At 48.0% G+C, this 18,092-nt stretch overlaps 1 protein-coding gene across 2 annotated transcripts; it reads right to left on the bottom strand.

Annotated features, from left to right (window-relative positions):
* LOC110529183 (sine oculis-binding protein homolog) lies at positions 1-17,296 on the bottom strand. 2 transcript variants are annotated; one of them, XM_036984756.1, is made up of 7 exons: positions 16,930-17,296; positions 12,564-12,702; positions 11,859-12,032; positions 11,064-11,215; positions 9,660-9,755; positions 6,327-8,333; positions 1-2,896 (listed from the first exon to the last, which is right to left on the bottom strand). In XM_036984756.1, the coding sequence occupies exons 1-6, from the start codon at positions 17,020-17,022 to the stop codon at positions 6,336-6,338; spliced, it is 2,652 nt and encodes an 883-aa protein (XP_036840651.1). In that variant the 5' UTR covers positions 17,023-17,296; the 3' UTR covers positions 1-2,896; positions 6,327-6,335. The 2 variants fall into 2 exon arrangements, with proteins under 2 accessions (XP_036840651.1, XP_036840650.1); XM_036984755.1 differs by having other exon boundaries at positions 6,327-8,354; positions 16,930-17,290.
* Positions 17,297-18,092: the final 796 nt, after the last annotated feature.

Raw genomic sequence — 18,092 nt, 5'->3', positions numbered from 1 at the left:
TGTTGTTGTTCTCAGAATAGCCTTTATTCACTTTACAAATAGGTCTCCACCAAACAGCTCCCAGTTGATCCTATTAATTTAGGCCTAAATACAAACAATCTGTGAATTGTCAATTATACGGTGCCTTACATGTTCAATGAGTGTCCCGAGTCCACAATCTATGGGTTTCAGACAACTTGGCATTTTTTTTTGTTCTTCCAAATTTTCCCCCAAAGTCTTGAATAAACAGGTGAGGGACAGTGATGGTAGGTGTAGTATACTATAGGGTTAGAGTTTGAGTTAGTTACTATAGGCAGATGTGTAATATACCATGGCAGTTTTTTGTTCACTTCTTGGCCACTAAAGCAGTGTTTCCCAACACCCCCAACAGCACACATTTGTATTGTAACCTCGGACAAGAACACCTTATTCATTTGTCAACTAATCATCAAGCCCTCAATGACTTGAATGAGGTGTGTTTGTCAAGGTCTACAACTAAACTGTGTAGTGTTGGGGGTCCTGGAGGACCAGGGTTGGGGAACACTGCACTAAAGGTATGGCTAGGGGAGTATCCCCGATATCACAAGACTGATAGTATAGAGATGCCAAGTTACGTCACCACTGACTCATATACTAGTTGTTGACACAGTCCCTTGGTCAGACTAAGATTACAATGACACTACAGGGTATAACCTACGGTGAGCATGTTGACTGGAATTAGCTACTTTTCACCATGGTTACACATGCTGATTGACGTGCTTTTTGGAATGCAGTTTTGAGATTGCAGAGGCATGTGTGTGCGTGTTTGTGTGGGTGTGCGAGAGAGGGGAGTGTGGGTCAGGAGGCTATTCGAGGTCATGACTATAGAAAGACGCTGGAAAGCCAGTGTGGTCACTCCCCCGCAGCAAGGAGTCTGCTTTCCAGCCAATGACTTGGCAATGTTGTTGTGGCCATAGAAATAGAATGACCCATTATGGCCTCATTGACTTGAATGGGGACATCCTTCTATGAATTGTATTTCTATGGTTGTGGCAATGTTCTACTTTGGCTATAGTGATGGCAATAGGTGATGTTCTGTGGCTGGATCGAGGCATAGATCGAGGCATTGTTGAAACTGGGCTGTCGTGAAAAAAGACAAGACTTATAATTGGCAGTAAATGTATGGTTGAATGAACAATTGTGTACGCTATTGAAAACTCTATTTATATAAGGTATATGAGACAGGTAGTTGCTATGTTCCATAGACAGACACTGCACTCTAGTGGACAAATTCAAACAAAACATTTGGACACTGGTAAGAGCTTCGGCACTCGCAAACAAATACAGTATAATAATCAGGATCGAAATAAAAATCCATAAAGCACTTTCTGGAGATCTATGAAGGCATCATTCATAAATTATTATAAAGTCTATGTAAAGCAAAAACTAAAAGTGAATTCTCACAATGTGACGATGAGTGTTGGCAAGGCCTCCAGATGATGATGCTCCCACTAGATCGTTTTCAGGCTAATTCCAGATCTGTTTGTGCTGTTTGGCATGACAATGACCAGAAGAGTGGGCAAGACAGCATGAACAGATCTGGGACCAGGCTTATAGTTAGTATCATCATTATAAACCCCCAGACTAGGGGAAACTGTAATACTGATAGCTGCTTTTTTGCAGCCTTTGACAGTTCAAAATAATACCATGGCTGGTAACATGACTGCCCAAACCCACCAAAAGGAGTCATCTGAGTAAGATAAAGAGCGTCAACAGAGTGAGTAGGTTTGGACACTGAAATGATCTACCTCTGTTCCATGGCCGAGTCAGTGTTGTAAATCAAATGACTGGGTTCGAAAGCTGGGTCTCCGGCGCACCACAAGACTGTGTTAGCCCTTCGAGCCAAAACCTAGGCATTAGTTTTGGGGAGCTGACACAAGTCTTCCGGTCTCAGGCAAGTCACAAATAGTGGATTTCATGATATATGGGACTCTCTTTCATTATCATATTACATAGTTTACAGTTAATTATTTTGTCATTTTTCATTGCCCCAAGGTTCTCCATCCCTCTTTCAAACAGAAAACCACCAGAGAATAATGTGCTGAACTGATCCTCGTCCGCTCGTCCATAGAGGGGGGAAATAGGAGGGGAAGAGGACATTAACAAGCAATTGGTGTCAGAGTCACACTTTAGGACTAGTGTGTGTACCATTGGAGAGGGGACTGCGGGGTGGAAAGGACAGGAAAGAAGGAGAAGGGTACACACATATTCCTGGCCCTCCGTCAGACAGAACAATTTAAAAAGACAAACTCCTCCTGAAGCCTGAGCCCCTGTTAGCCAGGTAACCCAAAACCAGAGTAGGAGAGTCAGTGTGGGATATGGGGGAGAGGAACAATGTGGCTCTTTGTGTGGAGCCGAGCAGAGAAAACAAACCATTTCCCCAGGAAAGAGATCAGGTTCAGTCTCTATTGGAGAAGACCACACAAGGCTGCTGATCGTAGCCTAGCAGCCTACCATCTAGTGCAGTGTAGAGCCCCTGACTATGGCTGAGGATTGGAACTGGGCTGAGTGGGCTCTTTGGGCTGGCTTCATAGGCTCCTGGACTATGGGAGAGATCAGAGATGGAATTGTCTGTCCCTTGGAAAGGTCCAGAAATGCCACATAAAGGTACCTAACGGCGTGCATAGACACACACACACAAACATACACACACTCTTGTGCTGTGAATGTACTGGAAGTCAACATTGAGCTCTTGGACTGCTTCTCCCATTGGACTGCTTCTCCCATTGGACTGCTTCCTTGATTGGCACGTCGTGGTCAGAAGAAGGTTGGAGTTGATCTCCCAGGTGGCTGTGTAATGGGTTGGAGGGAGGGCGTTGGTGCTGGTGATGTACCCAAGAGGGCGGGGCACTGGATCTGGTACCGCTGTACAGTGAGCCTGTTCATCACATACAGAGAGAGAGAGAAAAATGGAGAGAGAAAGACAGGGAGAGGCAGGGATGAGAGCGAGAAAGATGTCAATTTCAGTTCCATTTACGTCCATATTACAGTCTGCCATCTATCAATCTGCCGTCTATCAATCCTCCCTTCCTTTATCCACCCAGTCACTGTGAGAATGAGGTTTAGGGCACTATCAAACCAAGAACATCTGTGCTGCACACATGCACACACACACACATACATACATACACGCACGCACACACAGACACACACCACACACACGCATACATACACGCACGCACGCACAGACACACACCACACACACACAAACAGCTTTGTTTTTTCGTGAATTTGCAGGACTTTTTGGGGAGTAAAAATGCACATGCGGACAAGAGCACACACACACACACATGTACACACATGTACACACACATGTACACGCACACGTACGAGGGGCCAAGAAGCCATTGCTCTCTGCACTCTCTAACTCTACTGCCTGTGTCCCTCTCCGTTTTAGTTTCAAACGCTCTGCAAAAACCAATGTGGAGGGATCCATTTCCGCATGGCAATAAAATAGCCCAAATAAAGGCAGGGAAAACTGAGACGAAACCGGCCTATTTCCTGAGGTGAAATCCTCCAATCCTCCAGTTGGCCTGTTGATTCTGTCAGAGCTAAAATACTTTCAATGTTTTTTTTAAAGAAGACTTTTAGCAGTGAACACAATGGAACTAGATAACCATATTCCCCTTGGCGCTGAGAGGTGCTAAACTAAAATCAGTCGACTATGAACGCAGCCCAGCTCCCATTACACACGGGCACGCGTGCACGTATTTACACACACACACACACACACACCGGCTCCCCTTACATAGAACACCAAGCAATAAATCCGTCTGCGCAATGCTGGCAACACACTGTGATTTTCATATGTACTGGTTACTAAGGGAAACGGCGGACCGCGCAAAACCACAACAAATGACAAAGGGTGAAGCAGGGACATCGTTCTCTGCAAAAGCAAATCGTTTAATACTTCTGGCATGTCGTTGTTGGGAGTATACGCTAAACCAGTTAAAACCAGTTATGGGGTTATGTGTCACTCTCTGCCAATAGCCATCTTTTATTAAGATGACCCTTGACCTTTCAAGGTTTTTGATATGCGATGGGAAAGGGGAGTAAGTAGAGGTAACTGGAAATGAAAACCTTTTCGGTCATCATGTGTACATTAAGCCCACGATGTAAAACTGAAACATGAGCACATAATCACACACAGCTCTGGGTGGCAACAGGACCATTTGAATGAACAATCTGGAAAGGGGAACACGGAGAACAATCTGATTGGTCGAAAGTAAGGAGGGTTACAATCTGATTGGTCGTTAGGGTTGTTACTGTAATGTACTGTATGTCTTCCATAGAACATCTGGTTCAATGGAAGAAGAAGAAGCTGTGAGGAGAGAGAAGGAAATGGGAGATGAGAGGAAAGGAGAAGAGAGAGGATAGGAGAGGAGGGAAGAGAAGAGGAGAAAGTAGAGAGGAGAGGAGAGAAGAAGAGAGGAGAGGAGAGGGGCGAGGAGGAGAGGGGGGAGAGAGAAGATGAGAGAATGCTACTTAATGAGAGGAGAAGATTCCACACCACTATACCGAGAGCCGGGGCCTGGGCCAGTCATTATGATGACACACGGAGCCGGATCGCTCCGGTTCTACTGCTCCGTTTTCTGAAGCCCCAGAGCTCTATCACTGAGGGCTGGCTCTCATATTCACAGCACACAAACATCCACAGCGCCGCCAAGTCTGACGATCGCCACTGTCTCCACGACAACACCAGAAAGACGGCTGGGGCAGAAGAGTGGAGGCTCATAGGAGAAAATAATATCACAGCGTGGTGTGTTTGGTGAGCTGCTGACCAGTGGACCTCACTCAGACACACACAAACATACTTTCTCACCAGACCTGGGTTCAAAACGGATTTGAATGCAGCACTGTTTGATTGAACTTGTACGGTGCAATGGAGACACACACACACACACGGGTCACACAATATTCGCATGGCCACTAAAGAGAATGGCGCCAAAGAGAGAGAATCTCAGTAACTTGGCACTCCTCACTACTCTAGGGTTACAGCTAGGCCAGAGGAAGGGGCAGACAGAAAGACAGCTCTAAGGTTAAAGCTAGGCCAGAGGAAGGGGCAGACAGACAACTCTAGGGTTATAGCTAGGCCAGAGGAAGGGGCAGACAGACAACTCTAGGGTTATAGCTAGGCCAGAGGAATGGACAGACAGACAGCTCTAGGGTTATAGCTAGGCCAAAGGAAGGGGCAGACAGACAGCTTTACAGATACAGCTAGGCCAAAGGAAGGGGCAGGCAGACAGCTCTACGGATACAGCTAGGCCAGAGGAAGGGGCAGACAGACAGACAGACAGCTTTAGGGTTATAGCTAGGCCAGAGGAAGGGGCAGACAGACAGACCGACAGCTCTAGGGTTATAGCTAGGCCAGAGGAAGGTGGAGACAGACAGACAGCTCTAGGGTTATAGCTAGGCCAGAGGAAGGTGCAGACAGACAGACAGCTCTAGGGTTATAGCTAGGCCAGAGGAAGGGGCAGACAGACAGCTCTAGGGTTATAGCTAGGCCAGAGGAAGGGGCAGACAGACAGACAGCTGTAGGGTTATAGCTAGGCCAGAGGAAGGGGCAGACAGACAGATGTAGGGTTATAGCTAGGCCAGAGGAAGGGGCAGACAGACAATTCTACAGATACAGCTATGCCAGAGGAAGGGGCAGACAGACAGACACCTCTAGGGTTATAGCTAGGCCAAAGGAAGGGGCAGACAGACAGCTCTACGGATACAGCTAGGCCAGAGGAAGGGGCAGACAGACAGACAGACCGACAGCTCTAGGGTTATAGCTAGGCCAGAGGAAGGTGCAGACAGACAGACAGCTCTAGGGTTATAGCTAGGCCAGAGGAAGGGGCAGACAGACAGACAGCTCTAGGGTTATAGCTAGGTCAGAGGAAGGGGCAGACAGACAGCTCTAGGGTTATAGCTAGGCCAAAGGAAGGGGCAGACAGACAGACAGCTCTAGGGTTATAGCTAGGCCAGAGGAAGGGACAGACAGACAGCTCTATGGTTATAGCTAGGCCAAAGGAAGGGGCAGACAGACAGCTCTAGGGTTATAGCTAGGCCAGAGGAAGGGGCAGAGCATAGAGAAAGTGAGAGTCATTTTGAAAAGGCATCACCTAATCAGGCAGGGCCTGTGTGTGTGTGTGTGTGTTGGTGATAGAGTGAAACAGTTAATTGTGTGCCTGCTAATCTTATTTCATCTTTATGAAAGTTCCTTTTCCTCATTTTCACGTCTTCTGTCTTTCTCATTCCGATTCCTCTCTAACATCGCCATTGCGTTAGTGTCCCAAAAACCTGTTGTAACAAGAGACACCTACCTCCCTTCCCTACTTGATCTGATCTCGGATGCGGAGGCACCGTCTCTTCAGAGCAGGCTCCATGTCCCCAGGCCCAGCCACACTCGGTGGGCATAGTAGAACACCCTTGTCCCTAAGCTTGGGCAGGAGGAGAGTGTTGGGGGTGTTGGTGGGGGCACCGCCCGTTCTGGTGGGTGTAAGGTTGGGGGTGGGCAGGGCATAGGCATGGTCCTCATCTGGGACGTGGGGGTCCTCGGAGTCGCCAGCGGCCGAGGGCCCCTCTGATTGGCTGGTGAGGAGGGATGGAACCTGGACCTGGCCATTGGAGCAGCTGTTCTCTTTGACTGCCTCCAGCTCACTGAGGGCGGCGTCAGGACCAAGAGGCGGGGCCTCTCTCTGAGACTGGGAGGAGTCTGGGCTGGGAGGAGGGTCGGGGGATGATGACGGTGTTGTTTGTTTGGGGACGTCTGGGAGTGTTGAGGGGGAGGGGGTGGCGGTATCGCAGGGAGGGCTGCTGCATTCCCCTCTGGGAGTTGGTGGGGTGTCTGAGGGGGGTCGTATGTTAGGGCTCTGGGGGTAGGCGGTGTTGTGCAGAAGAGGGGGTGACTGGGTTAGTGGAGGGGTGGGTTTGATAATGTCATGGTGGTGGTTGTGGTGGTCCACTCTGGTATCCACCAGCCTGGTGCCTTGCCCCATTCCGGGCTCACCCGGACCCGACAGGTTCACCACTCCGTGGGGGTTGGGCTCCAGCTTGACCGGGGTCCTCTGGAGCACTCTCTGGATGACCTGCCTCTCTGGCTGCTGCTGCTGGCTCAGCTTAAAGTCTGACAGTCCCTCAATCACTGAGTTGGAAGATGGGGAAGCATCGTAGCGAGCCCTGGGGGAGGACACTGCATTGTGAGGGATCGACATGGGTGACTGAGCCTGCCTCTCCGACTTCACCCAATCTGTGATGTCCCTTCTGGGTTGGTCTGAGGGTGAGGGGAGACCCTGGTTGGTGGTTCTACCCAATCTGTTGGCCGCCAAGCTCTTGGGAGAAGGCAAATTGACACCCCTGGAGCGTCCCCCCTCTATCCCCTCCGGCACGGGCTGGATAACCCCACTGTGGGGGACCCCTGGGGCTTCTGGAGGAGCAGATTTAGGGGGTATGGGTATTGGGATAGGGATGGGGATGGGGACTGGGATTGGTACAATGATGGGGTAGGGCACCAGGACCGTGGGCTGGGGGAAGAAGGGGCCTAAAGACGACCATCCCCCGAAGTTCATCATAGGGAGCATGGGCACTGGGCCACGGAGCCCCATCATGTTGATAGGGGGGGAGTGCAAGCCTGGGAAGTAGGCCCCCGGGTAGGGGTGTATTCCGGGTGGGTTCATGGAGGTGGCCGATGGGGGCTGAAGGTGGGGTTGGTGGGGGTGATGGGGGGAGTGAGGGGGAGGCTGGTGGATGGGGCTGGAAGGGGGGCCAGGGTGGCCCCTGGGGGGGTTGGCCAGGGGGCTCTTCAGGCCCTGGGCGTGGAGAGGGGGCCGGATGAAGGGCAGCGGGATCTGAGGCATGGCCTTGTGGTGCTCCATGGGGGGGTGAGGAGGGGGAGGGGCGGGGTGGTGGCTCGTTACCTGCGCGGGTGGTGGCAGGACGTGCCTCTCCAGGTGCCTCAGTCCTGAAATGTTAACCTTCAATGACGAAGATGACGCCTCGGATGGAGACACAGTCCTTGGTGCCGCTGTACCATTGATCGGCGTCTGACCTTTGGGCGACCTGGTCGTCCCCCTCACGTCCCCAGCATTGCTGCTCCACGATTCAGGGGTCAGGAGCTTCTGGTTCTGGACCCCTCCGGTGGACTCGGGTCTCCCCTCCTGGGTTGGTCTTCCTGGGCTGGAGCTGGTGAGAGTGGCCCTGGCCTCTCTGTAGAACACATCCATCTTGTACTGGTTCAGACACTTGGTGCTGCAAAACTGAAGCCGCTCCTCACCGGCGCCAAAGTCCAGGTACTCTTTGGTGTGGCGGACGTGCTTGCACCAGTTGCACACCTGCGGTACAGGCGAGAGAGACTGTAAAGAGTTACTTAAGTGACATGTGAAAAGGAAAACACAAATGACTGGTATGTCGTAGAAATGGTAATATAAAATATGGAATATTCTATATGACAGTATTGTGAAAAGTTGCTTTATTCACAAAGCTTGCAAAGGATTTTACAAATGTTGATATTTTTATTTTTTTTACCTTGAAAGAAGTCTATGGCCAAGGAGTGACTGCAATCCATACTGATTTTGTTAACCTAGCTACTTCCAACAATTAGCAACATTCGCATTTTGGGACAAATTCCCAATGTAAACCAATCTCCCCCGTTCAGCATGTGTTAAATGTCATGACCAAATCATATTAAATTGATTGTGTTATTTTGAGCTGATTTGGACATGAAAAATAATCCATGTTAACAGGCGAGATTAAATTACATGGCTAATGTTGCTAATTGTTGGCAAAGGTAAGGAAACAAATATGGAAATACTATATGTAACATCCCTGAACTATCCCTTTACAGGGCGGTTTCACAGACCCACAGTTAAACCTAGTCGTAGACTAAAAAGCAAACTCAATGGAGAATCTCCATTAATAATTATTTTTAGTCTAGGACTAGGCTTTATCTGTGTCCTAGAATCTGCCCCTTAATCTGTGTCCTAGAAACTGCCCCTTAATCTGTGTTTTAGGAACTGTTCCCTAATCTGTGTCCTAGAAACTGCCCCTTAATCTGTGTCCTGGAAACTGCCCCTTAATCGGTGTCCTGGAAACTGCCCCTTAATCTGTGTCCTGGAAACTGCCCCTTATTAAGTGTCCTGGAAACTGCCCCTTAATATGTGTCCTGGAATCTGCCCCTTAATATGTGTCCTGGAAACTGCCCCTTAATCTGTGTCCTGGAAACTGCCCCTTAATCTGTGTCCTGGAAACTGCCCCTTAATATGTGTCCTGGAAACTGCCCCTTAATATGTGTCCTGGAAACTGTCCCTTAATCTGTGTCCTAGAAACTGACCCTTAATATGTGTCCTGGAAACTGCCCCTTAATCTGTGTATTAGGTACTGTTCCCTAATCTGTGTCCTAGAAACTGCCCCTTAATCTGTGTATTAGGAACTGTCCCCTAATCTGTGTCCTAGAAACTGCCCCTTAATCTGTGTATTAGGAACTGTCCCCTAATCTGTGTCCTAGAAACTGCCCCTTAATCTGTGTCCTAGAAACTGCCCCTACATGTTTTGAATTAGCTCTCAAAGACAAACATGCATTAATGCATAACTAGTCTTTGAGCTAAACTATTTAAAAAGTATATTATATTTCTACGAAGTGGATTGTGTTTTGTTCTTACTCTGGCACCTCCACTGTTCAGCACGAGTCGTGGTGAGTTATCAGCAGGGGTGTGTTGGGGGGACCTCTCCCCTACATGGAGGTCCTCATCCCGGGCCTGACGGAGTGGGGCAAAGCTGCATCATTATACACTTCAAACAAACTATCAAGAGCTGGGTCATGTTCATTAGGCACCAAACGAAACAAACAAATCTGGGAGGGACTAGCTGGATTTGTCCAATAACAGATCTCTGTTGCAAAACATTGTATGCCCTAATGAACAGGACACCGGATTGTGTTAAAGCTGTTTCAGAGTAGAGCCTGGATTCAGTAGTATCCACTATGGGATTTAAGCATCAAGTGTTGATGAAGTAGCAGTTGCTTTAAATCATCAAGGCTCCCGTGGTTGGTCATTAAAACAAACTTACATAACCAATCCCAAAATAACCACTGCACAATTTGCCTTGTCATAGGGGTGCAAAGTAACAGAGTACATTGACCTATGGGCTTTGAGGTCACTGAAACAAAGGGACTGTTTAAAAAAAGTTTTGGTAACATTTTGGAATGTTTCAGTAAGATAAAATAGATGACAAGCCTGAACCCTCATTTTATTCTCAATGGTCTCTTCTTTGTGACCCATTGAGACGTGTGGAGTTTCGAAACATGAAGCAGATGCAGGTAAGGTATGCACTGAAAGTGGACACCTCACCCCCAGGCCCTCTGCCCTTCTCCCTCCAAGAAACAAGCAGGGACAAGCCAACGGCCACAGTTCCATCCCCACTTCCACCAACTAAAGGGTTTGTTGCAGGTAGGCAGCAGACGACCCCCTCCACCCTTTCCCTCCCTGTCTGTTGTCGTGTGAATAAAACCTAGCGCGGCAAAACAACAGGAACGGTGAAAGGGGATAGCCTTGCCTGACACCCCCGCGCCTCTAAGAGAGGGTATCCATGTCTTGGATGGAGGGTGAAAAATGGTGGTAATGTGTATAGGAGGGTTGTGTATAGGAGTGGAGTTGTGTATTGGAGTGGAGTTGTGTATTGGAGTGGAGTTGTGTATAGGAGTGGAGTTGTGTATAGGAGTGGAGTTGTGTATAGGCACTGCTTCCCTGTTGCTTCCCGATCCTCCAGACCCAAGCCACATGATGACTGGCCCTTCCTCCATTAAGCCGTAACTGATACTAACTAAGTGTCCTCTGCAAACGTTGACCCCTTCCCACCCTCAAAACACTGGCCTGTCCATAAAAAAAACACTGTGTGTGTGTGTGTGTGTGTGTGTGTGTGTGTGTGTGTGTGTGTGTGTGTGTGTGTGTGTGTGTGTCATTTTCTCCATCTGAACTGCTGCAGTTGACAAGTCAGTTTTGTCTGACCTAAAATTGTCCCATTGATTCCAAGTTGAAATAAGGTTGAACCAAGGTTGAATCCCTCACCTTGTTGCGTTTGAAGTAGGCCCGTCGGCAGGCGGCGAAGCACTTCTCACTACAGAAGCTCTTCAGCTCGGTGCCCATACAGAGAGAGTAGCGCTTCACCCCTTCCTTCTGACACCACACACACACTATCTGCACATTCTGCACGTCTTCCACTGTGGACAGAGCCAAAGGGGAGAGGAATCAACATCAACATGTGAAGTGTGTTTGATGATGAAGATGAGCATTTAAGGAGCTTGTGAGTGTTGAAGAACCGTAGGCTACGTATGGTAGTGATGATGATGATGATGAAGATGATGTGTGAGTGTTGAAGACCGTAGGCTACATATGGTAGTGATGATGATGATGATGATGTGTGAGTGTTGAAGAACTGTAGGCTACATATGGTAGTGATGATGATGATGTGTGAGTGTTGAAGAACTGTAGGCTACATATGGTAGTGATGATGATGATGTGTGAGTGTTGAAGAACCGTAGGCTACGTATGGTAGTGATGATGATGATGATGATGATGATGATGTGTGAGTGTAACAGGGGTGATTTAGTGAACCACACCTGTGTGATGAGGAATCTTGCCTGAGACCTGAAGACTTGTGTTAGCTTCCTGAATAATGTCTAGACTTTAGCTAGGCAGGCTAAAACACTTTTGTGATGTGCAGGAGACATGGGTTCTAACCCAGGTGATCACACAAAGGGTGTGTGTTTGCATATGCTCGGTAGATGTGTGTGTGTGTGTGTGTGTGTGTGTGTGTGTGTGTGTGTGTGTGAGAGAGAGAGATTTTTTCAGGCCTGTCCCTACCTGCCGATGGCTTTATAAGCGGGACAATTACGGGGGCACTCTTTTGCTCCTTAGGGCTGGTCAGAGAGGAGGAACCGGGGGAGGAAGAGGGGACTCTGGATGATTCTCTCTCTCCACTCCTCATGGCCAGTGTCATGGGGCTGTCTAGGCTCTTGGATTTGGGCACCGAGTTTTCTGGAAGGCACAGGATATCTAGGGTCACTTCAGAGTGAATTTATGTTCTTAACATACATATAAAGTCATGTAAAGTGCCAACAAAAATGGAATCTGAATTCAGTCAGTTTCTCTTGGCACCACTTCCACTCCACACACACAATTTAAATACAGATGTACAGCCTAAAGGGCATGGACAGAAAACAATGACACTGAAAACTGTAGAAAGATAATAGTCCATCCACACAGGTTTACTGTAATGATAGTAAGTGAAACATAAGAAGGGTGAAGTAATATGTCTGGATTTAACAACCTCTATGTTCTCTTACTGGGTTACCTGTGAATTCCGTCTGACCTCTGTTAAATATGTTAGCTGTGAAACAAGGATACTACCTTAACAAATGACCTTGGGTCGTTTTGAAAAAGGAATCGTTTTGAAAAAGGAGGTACTACCTGAACTACCTGTCCAATTAAAACACAGATTTCTACTCTCCATTGCAAAACGTTTTACTCCAGTGTGGCCTAGTGAACAGGGCCCTGGCCTTCCCTCACCTTTAAGAACTGAGACGTGCTGCTGGCGTCTCTCACGGTTGGGGTAGTTCCGTATCTCGGTGGCCTCGGAGTCTCTGAGCTCCAACTTGTCATAGCCGTACCAGCCTAGGAGCTCATTCATGGTGCTCTCTGCAAAGGTCTAAAAGGAAAAATGGAAAATAAATCACTGAGCAACATTATAGGTTATGTCAGTCAGGGGACATGGCGGGAGACGGGACAACCGAGCCACTGCTTGCTAACGCTAAGCCAATGTGAAGTTCAGTTGTGAGTGACCTTACATCCGAGGTTTGTTAGTGGAACTTTTTATCCCACTCTTTAAATGTAACCAGAGCTTCCAGTCGCGAATCAATGTGCTGATTCTTTCGACTTCCAGACCAGCCCTGACTGGATGAAATGAGCAAGGGAACCCAGAGGAGTACAGTATGACTATTTTTCCATGATGTATTGCAGTTTGTTTACTCTTGCTAAATAGGAGACGGAAAAGTTTTCCAACCTAATACCAGTGTAAAATATATGAATCATTCTTTGTTTAGCTCTTTTAATTGGGGAAAAAAGAGACAAAATAAAGACGTGTTCTCAGCAGATGTGTTGTGAAGTGAACATCCTGGCTTTTTAAACATTCCGACCATATGAAAGAAAACAACACAAAGGTCTCTCTCTCTTTTCATCCGCCCACCTCGTCTCCTCTGTGGCTTTGAGGCGAGTGGGGATTGGAGCAGAAATCCGATCTGAAATTAGCAGAAATCCGAGCAGGACACCTTACACCACCGCTAGGTCCCACGGTTCTCGGAAATGCCCCGCTCCTCTCCCAAGTGTCCAGCACTACCCAGTCCCTCTCTCCCCTGCTCCTCTCCCAAGTGTCCAGCACTACCCAGTCCCTCCCTCCCCTGCTCCTCTCCCAAGTGTCCAGCACTCCCCAGTCCCTCCTCCCCTGCTCCTCTCCCAAGTGTCCAGCACTACCCAGTCCTTCCCTCCCCTGCTCCTCTCCCAAGTGTCCAGCACTACCCAGTCCTTCCCTCCCCTGCTCCTCTCCCAAGTGTCCAGCACTCCCCAGTCCCTCCCTCCCCTGCTCCTCTCCCAAGGGTCCAGCACTCCCCAGTCCCTCCCTCCCCTGCTCCTCTCCCAAGTGTCCAGCACTCCCCAGTCCCTCCCTCCCCTGCTCCTCTCCCAAGTGTCCAGCACTACCCAGTCCCTCCCTCCCCTGCTCCTCTCCCAAGTGTCCAGCACTACCCAGTCCCTCCCTTCCCTGCTCCTCTCCCAAGTGTCCAGCACTACCCAGTCCCTCCCTCCCCTGCTCCTCTCCCAAGTGTCCAGCACTACCCAGTCCCTCCCTTCCCTGCTCCTCTCCCAAGTGTCCAGCACTACCCAGTCCCTCCCTCCCCTGCTCCTCTCCCAAGTGTCCAGCACTACCCAGTCCTTCCCTCCCCTGCTCCTCTCCCAAGTGTCCAGCACTACCCAGTCCCTCCCTCCCCTGCTCCTCTCCCAAGTGTCCAGCACTACCCAGTCCCTCCCTCCCCTGCTCCTCTCCCAAGTGTCCAGCACTACCCAGTCCCTCCCTTCCCTGCTCCTCTCCCAAGTGTCCAGCACTACCCAGTCCCTCCCTCCCCTGCTCCTCTCCCAAGTGTCCAGCACTACCCAGTCCCTCCCTTCCCTGCTCCTCTCCCAAGTGTCCAGCACTACCCAGTCCTTCCCTCCCCTGCTCCTCTCCCAAGTGTCCAGCACTACCCAGTCCCTCTTTGTGTGCCCCCTCCCTCGCCTGCCCTTTCCTCCCTCTGCCTCTCCCCTTGCCCCCTCCACCCGGCAACTTCCAGCCCTGATACCCGACACTGCACTCCCTCTCGGGTTTCAGCCTTTTCCAGTGTGGACAGTCTGCCTGTTGTAGTGTTACACCAGGGCTGTGGTACTGACTACACATTCTTCCCTCTGCTTTCCTCACTCTGACAGGGCCTCAAAGAAAAGGAATTGTGTGTGTCCCCAAGTGTGTGCGGGTGTGTTTGTGTGTATGTAGAGGTATCATATCCAGCTAAATATGCCTAACGATGAATAAAGTCAGGTATCTGGTGTCCGCGCTGTGCTACGGTCTGGCATGGAAGGAGTGGGTTTGACTGTGGTATTGAAATAGATCCCTTGACTAAGACAACACTGGACTGGACCGGAGCAGCCCGCAGACAGACAGACAGCTCCTGAAATCACTGTCTGTCTGTCTGTCTGTCTGTCTGTCTGTCTGTCTGTCTGTCTTCTATTTTGTCCGTCTGTCTCTGAGAGTTCTATTTTGTCTGTCTGTCTCTGAGAGTTCTATTTTGTCTGTCTGTCTCTGAGAGTTCTATTTTGTCTGTCTGTCTGTCTGTCTGTCTGTCTCTGAGAGTTCTATTTTGTCTGTCTGTCTGTGATCTGTCTGTGATCTGTCTGTCTGTCTGAGAGTTCTATTTTGTCTGTCTGTGTGTGTCTGTCTGTTTCTCTGACTATGTGTGTGTGTGTGTCTGTCTGTCTCTCTGATCTGTGTGAGAGTTAGACAAAATATATCTGTCCATCTGTCTTTCTTTATCTACCCTTCTCTATTTCATAATCACACACTTACACCACTGACCTTCAAGCCCAACAGCCCCAGTTCATTACCGCGGTCACCCAAGGCCTGTTTTGTAGATCCACGTGGCTCCCTGTAAGTCTGAGAATCACAAAGTAGTACTCTGCCTGTGCTGCCTGCATCCCGTGGGACTAGCCTAGTCTACATCAACAGTTCCATCAGGGCATGTCCTCCTATATTACATGGAATTCAGTGTTGTTTTGTCTCACTATTTTCTCATTAGGGAGAGACAGGAATTTTGTTCTTTCTCCTCCCTGTGCTTTACTTCCCACAATGTTGTTATTGTTTCTTATTGGCAGTTCAGACCAACATCTGCTTTGTGAGAGTGACAAGCACCACAGAAAGAACCCTGACCAAAGGCAACAACGCAGGGCCGACCCCCGGATCCAGCTCAGATCCAGGCCGGGCTGACTTACATCAAGCACAGACAGCATTTAGCATGTTTTCATTCAAATTAGTTAAGTTGCAATTCTACACCACTCCCTGGATATCAAAAGCTACCATCCAAACCACTTACGCAAAAAGAGCACATTTCCTCTCACAAAACAAGACGATTTTTTACATTTAATTTAATGTTGAATTCACAATAGTTGACAACTCAACCAAATGTAAATCAAAACTAGACTTTGAACTTACATCTGTGTCCAGTGGCCAATGTCACAACTCATAAAACTGAAGGCTGACAAAATGTGGGCTTGTAGCCTAGCTTACTACAAGACTTGCACTCTAGCAGCAGGACTGAAACCAATACCATCATATTCAATTTTTTTTTGAATTGGAATCACCAAATAAAACAGTAGACATAGTTTCCATGAAACTGATTCTGAGTCACTTTCCAAGGGCACAATTACTATGGTTACCTGTTTAGGTTCGGCCTACTGATCCTTTGCCCTAGCGGATATTCTCAAGTGATGTGACTATGTATGTTCGTTCGAATGTATTTATTTTTTACAACGTTACATTGTTGTAAACATGTAGACTAGCCTACTACAACAAGTGCGCGCACAGCCGAAGCGTGGAAGAAGTGAAGTGTTCTTGCAGTTTGGTGGTGACGCACATCTGGAACACCACTGGACTTTGCTGCGCGAGGCTACGGATGGACTGACATGGCGTCGCTACAGAAGGGCTACCTACCATTCAGTGGACACGACATCAAATATTAGATAACCTAAGAGTGACACTTCAATTAAACAGTCACACGTTTTCATTCCCTCAGAAAGCTATATTTCCCGACAGTCGGTTTATTGTGGCAAGGCCAGGTAATACAATATAGCTGTCTTATTTCATCATATGAAATTATCATCATTATCATTATCATCATTCATCATTATTTCGGAAGTATTCAATAATATAACGGCATTCAATTATAAGCAAATTGAATTGTTTCAATGGGAACAAATCGAAGTTTTCATGGCGTCTGTGAATGCCTCCAACTGTGTGATTAGTGCGCACGGAGGTCTCTCCCAATGTCTCAAAAGTCTCAATCTGCACTTTTATTTTTATCTCATCTTTATTTAACTAGGCAAGTCAGTTAAGAACAAATTATAATTTACAATGACGGCCTACCAAAAGGCAAAAGGCCTCCTGCGGGGACCGGGGCTGGGATTAAAAATAAGAATAAATTAAATCAAAATATAGGACAAAACACACATAACGACAAGAGAGACAACACAACACTACATAAAAGAGACCTAAGACAACGACATAGCATGGCATTACTTAAGACTATTCACAAACAGAACACTGCTAAAAAAAAAAGGCAAATAACTAATTTCCCCTCACCTTCATCTCTTGGTTGATCTCTCTCTTGACGGGGTGCGCGGGTTTCCTACTGCGTTTGTTTTCCGGTGGTCTCCCTTTCTCCATCTCTGGCATAGTTCTGACTGGCTCCGTGTCACTTCTTTGGCGTGCGACTGATAGAGCGCGTCACTCCGGGGCTAGTCAAGGCTAGTCAAGGTGCGGCGACAGAGAGCGAAAGCTGTCACTCTCGGTGACAGCGGCTGTCATTCCCAGACGTCTGCGTCGGTCATCTGGGGGCACCTTCCACTGACTCTCCACTGAACATGGGTGCTGTGGGCTGCTGCTGCCGCCCTACCGCCGCCGACTAACAACCCCTCTCTCTAAATCCCAGAGAGCAGGGAGGGGCCTCCGCGCTGTAACCCAACACCTGGCGGCCACCCCTCCCGAATCTCAACAGATACATTTCATGAGGAATGCAAGGACTGTTTTATCTGCGGGGAACACAGAACCAACACAGTCTATTATATTCCAGGATTTAAATAAAAGAGATGAAAATCCCGCCTGGGTAAACGATACCACGGTAGAATGTTTTGGGGTTTCTCAAATTACATCTGTTTGATCAGAGCGAGAGGAACACAACGCCTGTGAAATGCTTACTTACAAACCCCTAACCAACAATGAGGTTCAAGAAATATAGTTAAGAAAATATTTACTAAATAAACTAAAGTAAAAAAAGGTAAATAAATAAAAAAGAAACACAAGAAAATTACATAACAATAAGTAGGTCATTTGTAATGTGACTATGTATAGGTAATAAAAAGCAAGTAGCAGTAGTGTAAAAATGTAAACTGTATGGGTGGCCATTTGATTAATTGTGCAGCAGTATTATCTCATTCGGGTATATCCAAGGCCTGAGGTCATCTGCCTTTGGCTTAAGGGGCAGGAACCTGGATTCACCAAATAAATCAGAAATACAGACATTATCATCATACAAGAAACATGGTATAGAGGAAATTGACCCACTGGTTGCCCTCTAGGTTACAGACAGCTGGTAATCCCATCCACCAAATTACCAGGAGTAAAGCAGGGAAAGGACTCAGGGGGTAAGCTAATTTGGTATAGAGCAGACCTACCTCACTCTATTAAATTAATCAAAACAGGAACATTTCACATTTGGCTAGAAATTAAAAAGGAAATTATCTCAA

Source organism: Oncorhynchus mykiss, chromosome 8 (assembly GCF_013265735.2).
Source record: "Oncorhynchus mykiss isolate Arlee chromosome 8, USDA_OmykA_1.1, whole genome shotgun sequence".
Taxonomy (NCBI): domain Eukaryota; kingdom Metazoa; phylum Chordata; class Actinopteri; order Salmoniformes; family Salmonidae; genus Oncorhynchus; species Oncorhynchus mykiss.
This window is presented reverse-complemented; position numbering and strand designations above follow the sequence as displayed.

Bases quoted from the DNA above. Each gene is read 5' to 3' on its own strand.
- LOC110529183 (XM_036984755.1), bottom strand. From the start codon at position 17,022: ATGCCAGAGATGGAGAAAGGGAGACCACCGGAAAACAAACGCAGTAGG. The intron at 12,703-16,929 runs GTGAGGGGAAAT...TTTTCCTTTTAG, and splicing joins AGATCAACCAAGAGATGAAG to ACCTTTGCAGAGAGCACCAT. The intron at 11,216-11,858 runs GTAGGGACAGGC...CTCTGTCCACAG, and splicing joins GCTTATAAAGCCATCGGCAG to TGGAAGACGTGCAGAATGTG.